This window comes from Sceloporus undulatus, chromosome 6 (genome assembly GCF_019175285.1).
Source record: "Sceloporus undulatus isolate JIND9_A2432 ecotype Alabama chromosome 6, SceUnd_v1.1, whole genome shotgun sequence".
Classification (NCBI taxonomy): domain Eukaryota; kingdom Metazoa; phylum Chordata; class Lepidosauria; order Squamata; family Phrynosomatidae; genus Sceloporus; species Sceloporus undulatus.
The window spans coordinates 118907063-118920923 of record NC_056527.1 but is presented as its reverse complement, the minus strand read 5'-3'; the positions used below and the strand labels follow the sequence as shown (position 1 = coordinate 118920923).

The window sequence follows — 13861 nt, the reverse complement described above, 5'->3', positions numbered from 1 at the left end:
CAGCAAACCAGAGCTCAGTTCCAAGCAACAGCTTCCCAGCCTGTGTGTAAATCACCTCTTTTCTCTTGTTCCCTGACTAAAAGCTCCTGTTTGGACAAAAGCCTGAATGCCAGGACTGACTGACTGCTGCTTATATCTGGGGGAAGGAGCGCAAGGTGATGGGTTCCAAAAGTAGTCCCAGGCCTCCCCCCCCCCCCAATAGAGACACATAGCCAAGCTCACAGCCACAACGAAGCTTGGCTGGAGCTCTGGGTCTAAACTGCAGGGGCTGGAGAAGGGAGTCTGTTGAAATAAGACATCTTCCTCCGCTCCTTGGAGTGTAGCTCAGTGTAACCAACCACCCAAAGTTTGGGAGCAGGAAACAACTGGCTGGGCTCAGCCTGCCTTGTCTTGTCTGAAAACCAGAAGCAGAACGCCGAGGCGCTGCAGGGTCTCCAGGAAAGTCTCTGATGGAGAGGCCCTTCTCCTCAGCCACCACTGCTGCCCCAAGCTCTTCACTGGAGACACTCCCAGGGGTCAGGGCTGTGACTCTGGAGGCAACGCAGGGGCTCCTCCACAAAGCAAAGGACCTTTTCCTGCTGAATTTGGAGCTGAAGCCTCTTTACTCTGTGGAGCAGTTTGGTGGATTCCTCCTCTTCCATCATTGAGAGCCATCAGCCTCTCAAAAGTAATAGAACTCTGTGGGTGTATCCCTCTGGTCCCATCCACTCCTTCCACCTCACACTTACAGACACAGCGATTCAAGGAAATCTCTTTTAATGTGCCAACACTGGGAAAGGATGGAGCCAAAGTTAAAACTCAGGCATGGAGCCATCAGAGCAGGCCACCAGGGGCTCACTTTGGGTTGAGAAGAGTCTAATTGTGGGGCGCTGGGTCGGGGGCGGCTCCTTCCACTTGAGGGGGCTCTGGAGCTGCTTCCACACTTGCTGGATCCTGTCCATTGAGATCCCGTGGACCGTCAGAGAGTCTCGGTACACCTCCAGTTCATCCTCCGGAGGACCCCAGACACGGAAGCGCTCTTCGTGCCAATACTGGAGCCCACTCGCCAAGGCCAGGAATGCCAGGTAAACGTCGTCCAGCGGGAAGACAGGGAGCTCCAGTGATGCTTTGTAGAGTTTTAAGATGGAGGAGCGGGACATGATGAAACCCCCACCGGAGGCAAAGTTGGGGTACCACCTCATCGGGTAGAAATCCAGAGGCACCGCATACTTTCCCTGCCTGACGACTTTGGAATAGTCCTGGATGTAGCCATGGATAAATTCGGAAACACTGGGCGTCTGGTTGAGGTACTCAGTGAGCGCCTCGATGTTTACAAAGAGATCGTCATCCCCTGAAAGACAATACGGCGCCATTACTGCTGTGGTTGCTTCTGGGCCAACTCTGCCTTTCCACACTGAGTCACTTATTCACCCATAAAGCTGAATCAACAGTGGAAACCATTGGCTTCCCTCCTGTGGCTTATGAACCCACTGGCTCTAATTTGTATGTGAGACTCAGGTTGGCCATTTGTGCCAAATTGTCTCATATTTTATAGCAGCAGTGCTCAGACTTTGGTCCTCCAGGTGTTTTGGACTGCAGCTCCCAGCATCTGTCAAGATGACCAGGGCTTCTGGGAGTTGAAGTCCCAGGCTATGGAACTCCCTTCTGAGGGAGGCACAGCTCCCCCCTCTCTTGTTTTTTAAACCTCCTCAATGAAGCAGGCCTTCAGATTTTAACTGGTTGGGATTGTGCAACAGGTGTGCTGGTTCTTAATATGTACAACTGGCCCTTGATATCCGCTGGAGTTTGGTTCTAGGAAACCTCTCTCTCTCTCTCTCATCCTGCTTGGGGTCTTCTATGGGAGAAAAGCAGGATATGAATTAAATAAGCCCCCAACACTTGGAGGACCATTGGCTGGGAATCACTGTTTTATAGTGATGTTGATGGTACTTTTGCTTGGAATCCAGTGCGCAGCGCACGTGCTTCGTGTAGCCTCCAGCTATTTTACAACATCCCAACTGTCTCTGACATGAACTAAAGGAGCTAAAGACCAGTTCAGATGTGGAGGAAAGAGCTGGGAGCACCTTTGCCCTCGGCCACCTCTTGCATTTACCTTTGAAGATGTAGGCGGCTTGCTGACAGTGCCGCTGGAGCCACTGCAGGAAACAGCGCTCTTTGAGGGACAGGTTGTGGTGCGACTCCACAAAATCCCACATCAAGATGTCTCCAATGGCATCGGTCTCCTGCTGCACCAGGTTGGCATGCCTGGCATCAGGGCTGATGGCCATCAGGAAGACGTACTTGAGCCGGAAGCCTCCAGCCACCCTCGGCTGGGCCCAGGTACGGCGCAGGATGGCCCTCCGGCTGTTGGACGCCGGGTGGGATTTGATGGCCATGAGGAGCAGCGGGGGACCCCCAGGGATCTCCCCTTGGCACAAGTCATCCTGGGAGACCAGTTCTCGGCACTGGTAGTGCTGGAGCTGCGGGTAGAAGTACTCATGGAGGTCCCAGTCGAGGACAAAGGTTAAATTGGCATCAGTGAAGCTGATGGATTTGTGTGGCCTGAGATAATGGCAGGCATAGAGGACTATTCCGAGGAGGACCGCTGCCCCTGAGACCAGCAGACAAACCCTGAAGCTTCTTTGATCCCTGCAGCGTGGGAACCTGCATAGAATAATACTAATAGTTTGTAAGGTCAAAGAGTGAGGTTGGGAGATATCACACAAGTCAACAAAGCAACACGGACAATACACTTGTCCCTCTGTATTCGCTAGGATTAAGGCCACAAGACCCCCGTGAATATGAAAAAAACACAGATAACAAAAACACCATGTTTTTCCCTGAGAGAACACCTCTCTAGGAATCTCTAAGTCCTCCAGGGTAACTCTGTGGTCAACATCCGACAAACACTGATCATAGAACTGCGCTGGAGGAGCTCCAAAGGCCTCGTAGAGTGTCCTCTCTAGGAATCTCTAGGTCCTCCAGGGCAATTCTGTGGTCAACGTCTGACAGACACTGGCCATAGAACTGCCCTGGAGGAGCTACAAAGGCCTAGTAGAGTGTCCTCTCCAGGAATCTCTAGATCCTCCAGGGCAACTCTGTGGCCAACATCCGACAGACACTGACCATAGAACTGCCCTGGAGGAGCTACAAAGGCCTAGGAGAGTATTCTCTCTAGGAATCCCTAGGTCCTCCAGGGCAACTCTATGGTCAACGTCCAACAGACACTGACCATAGAACTGCGCTGGAGGAGCTACAAAAGCCTAGTAGACTATTCTCTCTAATAATCTCTAGGTCTTTCAGTGCAATTTTTAGTTAAAGTTGACCATAGAGTTGCACTGGAGGACCTTGATATTCCTAGAGAGAACATATTAATCAAATCCACAAATATCAAAGCTGCAGATGTGGAGGGATGAATGTATTTACAGCTAAAACCGCAAAGCAAAGGTGCCCCTATCTCAGGCACTTATTTAAAAAGTTTTGGTTTATGGAATATTTCAGATTTTGGAATTCCAGATAAGGGAGACTCGACCTGTAATGCACTTTGAGTGATTTAAAAACACATTGGAAAAGCACAGTCTCCTTTTAAAGCTGCATAAGATACTGACAGCCATCTTGCGGCAATCAGTCCTTCAGCTTTAACTACATCTGGCAGCCATGAGTCTCACAGTCTAAACCACTGTGCTGAGTGAAGAAACCTTTCCTTTCCTCCATCCTCAAGGCTCCACTATCTCCCCTCAGTCACAGGGGCTCTGTGGCATCGTGCCTCCAATGAGGAGAAATGGGGACCCAGGCTGAGCCTTTGAAAACAAACTTTTGAGCAACTCAGTGGAGGGAAGAAAGTGAGGAGTTAAGAGGTCTGTCAGTGAGAGGAAAGGGCCCCTCAAAGCATCAGGAGGAATCCATGCCTCAATTCTCTCTCACAGTTTTTTCTGCACTTACAGTCCTCACAATTTTCTCTCACAAGAGTCCCATGATGTGCCTCACAATTCTCTGCATTCACAAGTCTGTGTGCCTCACAATTTTCTCTCACAACTCTGTACTGTACTAACATTTCTATGTGTGCTTCTCAGTTGTTTCTCACAACTCTCTGTGTGCCTCACAATTTTCTCTTATAATTTGCTCTGTGAGCCTAACAGTTTTCTCAGAAACAATTCTGTCTGCTTCACAATTCTTTCTCACAACTCTGTGCTCAAAATTATCTCTCACAGTTCTCTTTCTGGTCACAACCTTCTATGTGCTTCACAATTTTATACACATAATGCTCTGCTTCGCAGTTCTCTCTCACAACTCTCTGTGCCTCAGACTGTGCTAACAACCCTCTGTGTGCCTCACAATTTTATCTCACAATTTGCTCCATGAGCCTAATAATTTCCCCAGAACAAGCAATTATGTCGGCTTCACAATCTCACAACCCTGTGTGCCTCACAATTCACACACACAATGCTGTCTGTCTCATTCATAATTCCCTCTCATAATTCCTTCACAATTCTGTCCACCTCACAACTCTCTCTGACAATTTTCTCTGTGAGTCACAACTCTATACCTCACAATTCTCACACACAATTCTCTCTATGAGTCCCAATTCTCTGTGTGCCTCACAATTCCCTCACACAATTCTGTGTGTGTCACCATTCCCTCTGGCAATTTATTCTTGTGAGCCACAACTCTTTTGTGACAATTCTCTGAATGCCTCACAACTGCTTCTCACAATTCTGTACACCTCTCACTTCCCCCTTTTGTGTGCCTCACAATTCCCTCTCACGATTCTAAACACCTCACACTTCCTTCTATGAGTCCCAATTCTCTGTGTGCCTCACAATTCCCTCATACAATTATGTGTGTGTCACCATTCCCTCTGGCAATTTATTCTTGTGAGCCACAACTCTTTTGTGACAATTCTCTGTATGCCTCACAATACAATTCCCTCTCACTATTCTGTACACCTCACATGAGTCACAACTCTCTGTGTGCCTCACAATTCCCCTCACACAATTCTGTGTGTGTTGGCATTCCCTCTGGCAATTTATTCTTGTGAGTCATAACTCTTTTAGTGTGCCTCAGAATTCCCTCACACGATTCTCTCTCTGCTCCTCACAATTCTCTGAGGGCCTCACAATTCCCCCACACGATTCCCTTGCACACTCCTCACGCACACCCTCCACACACAACCACCGCAGGGATTGGCTTCTCAGTCGACCTTCTAGTGGGCCATTGCGGCTTCCACCAGCCCAGGGCCATTGCTGTCGAGGGCAGCCTCCAAATGCCTCCTTTCTCGGCCTCGTTGGCAGTAGAGGAAGCCATCTTTGTTGAGGGCAGCTGCTGTCAGTGCTCCTTATGGAAAGGCCAGAGCCAGACTGGCGCTGAGGAGGAGGAGGAGGCCTTGGCTTCTTTCCTCCTCACAGTCTTTGTGGAACATGGAAATGAACATTGAAACATGGCCATCATGTCACTCCTTAACCTTCTCTTCCCCAAGCTAAACGTACCCAGCTCCCTAATCTGCTCCTCATGATGGTTTCCAGACTTTTTGCCGTTTCACACACTCCAAGTTGACAGCAGTTCAAGAAGGATGTCGACAAAATGGAGGGTGTGAAATGATGAAAGCTCTGGAGAGCCGGTGTGTGGTGTTGTGGTTTGAGTTTTGAACTACAACTCCAGACCAGGGTTCGAATCCCAGCTTGACCACAAAACCTAGTGGCAGGCCACACTCTCTCAGCCTCAAGGGAAGGCAATGGAAAACTGCCTCTGAACAAATCTTGCCAAGGAAACCCCATTATAGGGTCGCCATAAGTCAGAAACAACTTGAAGGCACACAAAAACAACTGTTGCAACTCATTAAAAAATACACATTTATTGCTCATTCAAATGAAGCTCTCTTCCCCATTCACTGCCTGGGACTCATGGGAGGAAAAACAGGAGATTAATGTAACTGTTAATATAAATATACAGATTGAATCTCCCCTATCCAGAATCCCAAAATCCGAAAAGATTCCAAAATGGTTCATGTCACGTGAGCGGCTGAGATAGTGACATCTTTCCTATGTGATGGTTCAATATACTCCAGCTTTGGTTCATGTCTGCGTTGTGAGCCTCCAAGCCATTTTTTACTTATGGTGACCCTAAGGGGTTCATCATCATTATTCCCCATTAATCATCATCATTGTCATGGGGTTTCTTGGCAAGTTTCTTCAGTTGGCCTTTGCCATTGCCATCCTCTGAGGCTGAGAGAGTGTGACTTGCCCAGGGTCACCCATCCTAAAATCTGATGGTACACATTTACTCTCCATTTTCCAAAATTTTTGGGACCAGAAATGTTTTCGGTTTCTGAGTTTGTTGGATTTTTGAATATTTGCATATACATAATGAGGTGGAACCCAACCCTAAACATCACATTAATTTATGTTTTGTATTCCCCTTTATACACATAGCCTGAAGGTAATTTTATACACAATATTTTTAATAGCTTTGAGAGCCAGATTGGCATAGTGGTTTTAAGACCAAGCCAGGAATCCAACTGCGATTTCCAGAGACATAGTCCAACACTCAAACCACTGGGATTTTGGACTTCATCTCCCAGAATCCCAGACTATTGGCCAGCAACTCGCCTTAGAGTTGCCGTAAGTAAGTCGGAAATGGCTTGCAGGTGCACAACAACAGCATGCCACAGAGTTTATTTTATGTTATTTTAATCCTGCCTTTTCCCCAAAAAGGGACCCGAGGCGGCTCACAATATAAAAACACATTAAAACAATGTTTTTAAATACAATTAAAATAGCCTAATGAAAAAGTTAAAACTTTTAAACATACAAAGGTTAAAAATAATTTAATCTAATTGGACTAGATAACCCTTGTTCCTTCCAGTTCTAGGATCCTATGAAGGTGAACACTGGCCTAGTATGCGCTAAGCAAGGATGGGCATGTGGCCCTCCAAGGCTATTTTTATGGCCCTCCAGGCTCCTTGAATCGCCCCTTTTCTGTTTAGAAAAAGAGGAGTGTTTGTCAACGGTTTCTCCTGGAAGTATTCAGGAGTACCACTTCACTTTTTAAATCGGTTGCCTGAACACACACACAATCCCACTCTTTTCACATCTAAAAATACCTGTCTTTTAAAGCCAGAAGTAGGTTTCAGATCCTTTTTATTTCATTTTTTCCTTTTTTAAAAAATACATGTATTGATTAAAGCATTTCTTTCCTAATCTGTATCACAAAATCTCAAGACGGCATACAGGTAGTATCAATATAAACATGTTAAAACAATTTTTTAAAAAACAATATTTAATTAGATTAAAAACAGTTGAACACGGTACCAAGTTCAGACAGGTATAAAAGATTACAAACAATTTAAAACAGTGCTTTGGCATTTGGGAGGTCCATGTGGCCCCCAGAGGTTCCTGGAGTTGAAATTTGGCCGCTGACCACCATGTCCCGTGCCCCTGGGTCTCCTGCATTATTTTGGGAGGATCTCGGGTCTTTCCATCTCCTGCTATCCGATCCTCTTAGTTAAAGAAGGGGACCAACCTGCCGCAACTTTCTCCAGTTGAGCCAAAAATCCCCTGCAGAGGAGAGGGCTTCCTTTTCTAGTTTGTGAACCACAGATCTACTAGTCCTGAGACTCTGCGGCACAAAAGGCTGCCCCAGCCAAGGCAGCTGCGTGGCTCCCCACCTAGCAGATATGGGTAGTCTGCCTTGACTTAACCAGAAGATCACAACACAGCTGGAATCAATATTGGGGGTTAGGAGGGAGACCCAAGGGGCAGAGCAGCTGGACATGGTACCAACAGGCCAAGATACAGAGGTCTTTGCCATAGGGGACAGGGCATATACATGTGCAATAAAGCAGTGGGTTGTTTTTAAACAGAGGTTGGGTAGACATCTTTCAGGGGTGCTGGAATTCAGGGGGATGGAACAGGTGACCCTTGTGTCCCCTTCCCACTCTCTGACTCTATCCTTCTATGATTCCCCCCCCCCCCAGGCCAAACCAGGACTGGACAGCAGCAGCATCTGACAGCCCTCTTCTTCTGCAAAATAGGAGACGGTCACTCAAAGTGCCCCACAACTTCTTGGTCTGGTCAGTCTCATTCCCGTGTGTGAGCAGATGAAAGGGCTTCAACACACCCTCTCCTCCAGTGCAAAGGCTAGTGGCCAGGATTACTTGGCTGGACGGGCTTCTGGATCTCTTTCCACACTTGCTCGATTCTCTCCATTGAGAGCCCATGTACCACCACAGAGTTTCGGTACACCTCGAATTCATCCTTTGGAGGCCCCCAGACTCGGAAGCGATTGTTGTGCTGATACTGGACCCCAGCCGCCAAGGCCAAGAACCCCAGATAGACATCGTCCAGTGGGAAGACAGGGAAACACAGTGATGTTTTGTAGAGTTTTGAGATGGAGGTTCGGGGCATGATGAACCCCCCTCCGGAAGCAAAGTGTGGGTACCGGTTCATTGGGTAGAAAGCCGGAGAGACTGCGTACTTTCCCGTCCTCACCACAGTTGAATGGTACTGAATGTTCCCATGGATGAATTCAGAAGCATTGGGCGTCCGGTTGAGGTACTCAGTGAGTGCCTCGATGTTTACAAAGAGATCATCATCCCCTGAAAGACAACATGGCGGCATTACTGCTATGGTTACTTCTGGGACAACTTTGCTTTTGCATACTGAGTCACTTACTCAACCACAAAGCATCACCATTCCTTTGTTACCCTGAAGGCCAGGTGCTTAAAAGCTGTGCCTTCTGGTTTCCATACACCCCTCTCACCCAAAGCACCTGGCATCCACCATTTTGTCTGAGAATGCAACAAGTTACTAAACTGAGAAAGTGTCAAGACTCAAGAGCTATACAGGGTGAGGAATTGGTACACCCAGTTTGTTTTGAAACGGGAGAGGAAGGCGTTGGACCAAGGCAGCCGGAGGCCAGGAGGAGATGCCAAAAAGAAGCTGGGCTGGTAGGGTTGCCAGATCTCAGGCCCTGTGGTCCATCTCCAAGTAGGAGAGAGGGGGGGGGGAAATTTATCAGGGCCCCTTGTCAGCTCCAGACAAAAAGAAAGGACTGTGCTAGGAGAGCACCATCTTCCTACACTTTCCAAGGTCTAATTTGTCCGTTCATAGTGTAGTGCTTTGAGTGTAGGACTAGCCTGGAGAAGAAAAGGTTAAGAGGTGATATGATAGCCCTGTTTAAATTTATGAAGGGATGTCATATTGAGGGGGGAGCAAGCTTGTTTTCTGCTGCTCCAGAGAACAGGACACAATGGAGCAAGTGATCCAAACTCCAGGAGAAGAGATTCCACCTCAACATTAGCAGGAGCTTCCTGACAGTAAGGGCTGTTCGACAGGGGAACACACTCCTTCCTCGGAGATTTTGGTGGAGTCTCCTTCCCTGGAGGTCTTTAAACAGAGGCTTGATGGCCATCTGTCAATGGGGATTCGACAGAAGAACACACTCCCTTGGAAAATAATAGAATCTCCATCTTTGGAGCTTTTTAAACAGAGACTGGATGGCCATCTGTTGGGGATACTTTGATTGTGAGTTCCTGCATGGCAGAATGGGGTTGGACTGGATGGCCCTTCTTGGGGTCTCTTCCAACTCTGATTCTATGACTCTGGAGACTGGGGATGTAACTCCTCAATCAGCCACAAAACCAACTGGATGACCTTGGGCAAGTCACATCCTTTCAGCTTCAGGGGAAGGAAATGACAAACCTCCTCTGAACAAATCTTGCCATAAAAACACATGATTCCAACTTTAGTTGGAAATGACTTGAAGACACACAACAACAAACATCCTGCAACCTGCAAAGACTTTCTGGGTCTGTATATTTACTTAGCTTCCTTTCCAACTGTTGTGACATTCTCTGTCAGCCTTCCGGCTAGAAGCAAGTAAACTTAAAATGTCCCTTTCTCGCTGAATAAATGAGGAGGAATCATAGAACAACCCCTCTACCTAAAATCTCCACCTTAATTTCCAAACCGGGAAGAGGTTCTCTCTTTCTTTCTCACTCCCTGCTTGGATGACAAGCTGGGATTAACTATGGCTGGTTTGTGTTGTGCGTTATTTGCCTTTAACTCATTTCTGACTTCTGGCAACCTTACAGCAAACTTATCAGAGGCAAAATGCCTAATGACTTTGCCTGGGGCCATTGTCCTTAAATCCCAGGTTTTGACCCAGAAAGCTCAGCACCTGGGTTAGTCCTGCACTGACAACCCTATGTGACCCGTCTTTTTGCAGGATGCTCCACTGCAATAAAAGAGTGCACACACACGCACACGCACACACACACACCAGAGAGCTGCCTGCCCCCAGTTGCTGCCCCTCCATGTTCCACTTTGCCATCTTTGCCCTTGGCTGCCTCTTGCGTTTACCTTTGAAGACGTAGGTGGCTTGCTGGCAGTGCTGCTGGAGCCACTGGAGGAAACAGCGCTCTTTGAGGGACAGCTTGTGGTGCGACTCCACAAAATCCCACATCAAGATGTCTCCAATTGCGTTGATCTCTTGCTTGACCAGGTTGGCGTGCCTGGCATCAGGGCTGGTGGCCATCAGGAAGACGTACTTCAGCCGGAAGCCCCCAGCCACCCTCGGCTGGGCCCAGGTACGGCGCAGGGCGGCTCTCCGGTTGCTTGATGCCGGGTGGGATTTGATGGCCAGCAGGAGCAGCGGGGGACCCCCGGGGACCTCCCCTTGGCACAAGTCATCCTGGGAGACCAGTTCTCGGCACTGGTAGTACTGGAGCTCAGGGAAGAGGTCCTCGTAGATGCTCCTGTCGAGGTGAAAAGTTAAGGTGCCATCGCTCAGGCTGATATCCTTGCCCCGAAGGGCTGGTGGCTGGAGGTTCATGGAGTCCTGAAGGCAAGGCACACTCGCCTGGTGCTGCCGATTGACAAAGCTGGTATATAGGACAATGGAGAGGAGGGACCCCGCCACAACCCAATACTGGTGGGCCTTCCTCATTCTGAGCCAGAAGAGGCTGTGCAGGAGCAAAAGGCATTGGGTTAGCTGCGGGTGGCAGGATGGTGAGATCTTTAGCAGCAGTGTGTCCCAGCCCAAAAGACACACACAAACACACTCCTGCAAAGAGGCTCCATCTTCACCTGGCCCCTTTCCCTCCCCAGGTAGCCCCCCAGAATCCCACCTCCCTCATCCATCCCTCTTTGACCCCACCCGCCAACCCCAAAATGTCCCACCTTCCAGTGGTGGCCCCTTGGTTCACCTGCCAGGGAGCAGTCTGCCTTCTCACACCTTCTGCGCTCCTCCTTCCTCTGACCTGCCAAGGCCTGCTCTTGGCAAAGGAGGTGCCAGCTCCTTCCTCTAAAGGGAAAGGAAAGGATGGGCCGAAAACCAGCAGGTGCAGCTTCCCTGCCCTTTTGTCCCCTTGACTCTTAAAAAGACACAGCTGGAGAAGCAAGCTGGTTCTTTGCAGCTAAATTCTCCACTGGATTTGCTGAGCGTCTGGAAGGGGGGGGGAGCATTGCAACCACCGCCTCAGAGGCATACATTTGGCAGACGCTTTGTTTGTTTTTGTGGAAATGCAAAACGGACAAACTGAAAATAGCATGCTCCTTTTGTGAACTTTAGGGTCCCATAGATCTTTTGAAAACAGGCACTGGCACTCAGTTCAAAGAAGAGCACAGTGGCAGAGTGTTAAAAGGGGGACATGCTCCTTTCCAAACCGATTCACTAGATTTAGCATGTAGTCTTTAGTGCATTTACGTGGGAGTTGGCCCCATTGGGCACAAGGAGACTTAAAATTCAAAGTAGGTCTGCATAGCATAACTGTGTCCCAAACTACAGGAAAAAAGAAGTGTGTGTTCAGCCCTGTCATAACATTTTGCAAATTAAAACTGGCCAAGCCACTTTGGAGTGTGGTCAAGGTGACAAAAGGTATTCATGAGGAAGAACCCACAAGTTGAGAGAGGCTGCAGCAGTTTGCTTTTGCCTGAACTGACTGGGCCAAAGTCTTGCCTCTGCTTTCCTTTTCTCCCTTCTCCTCCCCATACTTTTGCATTTTGGACTCAGTTTGCAGCAATGGAAGGAAGCCAAGGACAAAGTGGAAGGAGAAGAAACCAGGACATTTAAAAAGCAGCTGGGGAAGTGCCATCTCAGACGATTGATCAGTACATTTGTAGGCTATGCTGGCTGCAAGCGATTTGCAAGGCGTATGTAGACATAACGCAGGGATCATCCAAGTGCACACTGATGGCCAGGAAAGAATGGTCTTTTAGAGTTTTTGGCTAACTACCCAGAGGCGGGCAACTATGGCAGGCCTGGGGGGCACTTGTATGCCTTGGGCCTTCCAGGGACTGCACAGTCTACCAAAAATTAAAATTAAAAATTGGCTGTCCACTTCTGGTTCTCAAAAGCTGATTTTTTTTCATGTTACGCAGTAGTAAAAGAAGACCCTACAATCTATTTGAAAACCAACATGTTGTGCCTGGACTCTCCCAGGAGTAGCAATTCCTTTATTTTTCTTTTCCAGGTGCTTTAAAAATGTCTGGTGTCTCTCTCCTGCTTCCACTTTGTCCTTGGCTTCCTTCCATTGCTGCAAACTGAGCCCAAAATGCAAAACGAAAACAGAAAGTGATTCTGGAAGTATCATAAAATCGTAGAATTGTAGAATCGTAGAGCTGAAGAAGGGCCATCCAGTCCAACCCCATTCTGCCATGCAGGGACTCTCAATCAAAGCATCCCCAACAGATGCCCATTTGAGCCTCTGGAGCAGTATCAGCGGCCACAACAAGTAATTGGGCTTCACATATGGTCCCAGGGCTACACTTTGGGCCTCCTTGCAACCTCTGCTTGCCCAGGATCTTGGGGCACACCAGGACCCCCACTTTGACCAAAACAAGTTCAAGAGCCTCTGTCCCATGAAGAGGAGCTGGGTCCTCACAATGTGCTCCGCAGCTGACACCAAAATAAAACATTTAACGTGCGGAATTGAACTTACTTGCCTGATTCTGTTGCCAGGAGAAAGACCTAAGAACCCAAAAGAGGAAGGCCATCAGTCACTTGGTCTTGACAGTGAAGGCAGCTGCTGCAAGCATGGCTGGTGTGAGCGCAAGGAAGTACTTTCACAACGGATGCCTTGCGGACGCACATGAGTGTGATACATGCTGTAGTTAGTGTCAGGGCTGCACCACAGAATCATAGCATCATGGAGCCAGAAGAGACCTCAAGGGCCATCCAGTCCAACCAGGTTGTCTCTTATCTGCTGCTAGATTGTCGCTGCTGTGTGCCTTCAGTCATTTCTGACTTATGGAGACACGAAGGCAAACCTGTCCTGGGGTTTTCTTATAGCTCACCCAAGGTCACCCAGTGGGTTTCCATAGACGAGGGGGGATTCAAACCCTGGTCTCCAGAGTCATGGTGCTGCTAGTCGACCGGAGCACAAGGCACTCCCAGCTGCAAAGCCCCCACTGACTGACTGCAATAGGAAAGCAGGGGAATGTGACGGAGCGGCACCCAACCCTTTGGCGAGCCTCACAAGGCAGGTATTTACTGTTACAAAATACTTGGGACACACATGTCCATCTCCTGATGTGCAAATACTGAGAGCGGGGAGCGGCACAAAAGCAGCAGCTCTTGAAATGGTGAAGAAATATGGGGCCCTGCCATTTCTTGCCTGGTCAAGGGTCTGGGATGGTCAATTCATGGTTCCCTTGACATACCTTTGGCTGGATGGTCAAGAAAGTTGATTGGGAGAAAGCCAACTTGCTTGAAATCTGGCACTGGAGGAGAGTCCTAGGGAGACCATGGGAGAGACTAGGGATATGGGAGTCTCCCTAGGGAGACTAGGAAGACCATGCTCTGCCCAGAGGCCCTAGAGTTAGAATCATAGAGCCAGAGAATCCTAGAGTTGGAAGAGACCCCAAAAAGGGCCATCCAGTCCAAC

The 13861-nt window shown here is 48.6% G+C and overlaps 2 protein-coding genes across 7 annotated transcripts; both read right to left on the bottom strand.

Annotated features, from left to right (window-relative positions):
• Positions 1-739: 739 nt before the first annotated feature.
• LOC121934618 (beta-1,3-galactosyltransferase 5-like) lies at positions 740-5454 on the bottom strand. The gene is made up of 3 exons (XM_042475256.1): positions 5180-5454; positions 2093-2643; positions 740-1330 (listed from the first exon to the last, which is right to left on the bottom strand). The coding sequence occupies exons 1-3, from the start codon at positions 5281-5283 to the stop codon at positions 792-794; spliced, it is 1194 nt and encodes a 397-aa protein (XP_042331190.1). The 5' UTR covers positions 5284-5454; the 3' UTR covers positions 740-791.
• Positions 5455-7098: 1644 nt separating this feature from the next.
• LOC121934617 (UDP-GlcNAc:betaGal beta-1,3-N-acetylglucosaminyltransferase 9-like) lies at positions 7099-13468 on the bottom strand. 6 transcript variants are annotated; one of them, XM_042475255.1, is made up of 4 exons: positions 12917-13468; positions 11157-11280; positions 10338-10732; positions 7099-8572 (listed from the first exon to the last, which is right to left on the bottom strand). In XM_042475255.1, exons 1-4 carry the CDS (start codon positions 12969-12971, stop codon positions 8115-8117), a joined length of 1032 nt encoding a protein of 343 aa, XP_042331189.1. In that variant the 5' UTR covers positions 12972-13468; the 3' UTR covers positions 7099-8114. The 6 variants fall into 6 exon arrangements, with proteins under 6 accessions (XP_042331189.1, XP_042331183.1, XP_042331188.1 ...); XM_042475249.1 differs by having other exon boundaries at positions 10338-10939; positions 12917-13467; XM_042475254.1 differs by having other exon boundaries at positions 10338-10939; positions 11183-11280; positions 12917-12931.
• Between the last annotated feature and the right edge of the window lie 393 nt (positions 13469-13861).

Bases quoted from the DNA above. Each gene is read 5' to 3' on its own strand.
- LOC121934618 (XM_042475256.1), bottom strand. From the start codon at position 5,283: ATGGCTTCCTCTACTGCCAACGAGGCCGAGAAAGGAGGCATTTGGAGG. The intron at 2,644-5,179 runs GTCGACTGAGAA...TATTCTATGCAG, and splicing joins CCGCAATGGCCCACTAGAAG to GTTCCCACGCTGCAGGGATC. The intron at 1,331-2,092 runs GTAAATGCAAGA...ATTGTCTTTCAG, and splicing joins AGCCGCCTACATCTTCAAAG to GGGATGACGATCTCTTTGTA.
- LOC121934617 (XM_042475249.1), bottom strand. From the start codon at position 12,971: ATGGCCTTCCTCTTTTGGGTTCTTAGGTCTTTCTCCTGGCAACAGAAT. The intron at 11,281-12,916 runs GTAAGTTCAATT...CTTTCCCTTTAG, and splicing joins CTGGCAACAGAATCAGGCAA to AGGAAGGAGCTGGCACCTCC. The intron at 10,940-11,156 runs GTGGGACATTTT...GCTCCTGCACAG, and splicing joins CAAGGGGCCACCACTGGAAG to CCTCTTCTGGCTCAGAATGA.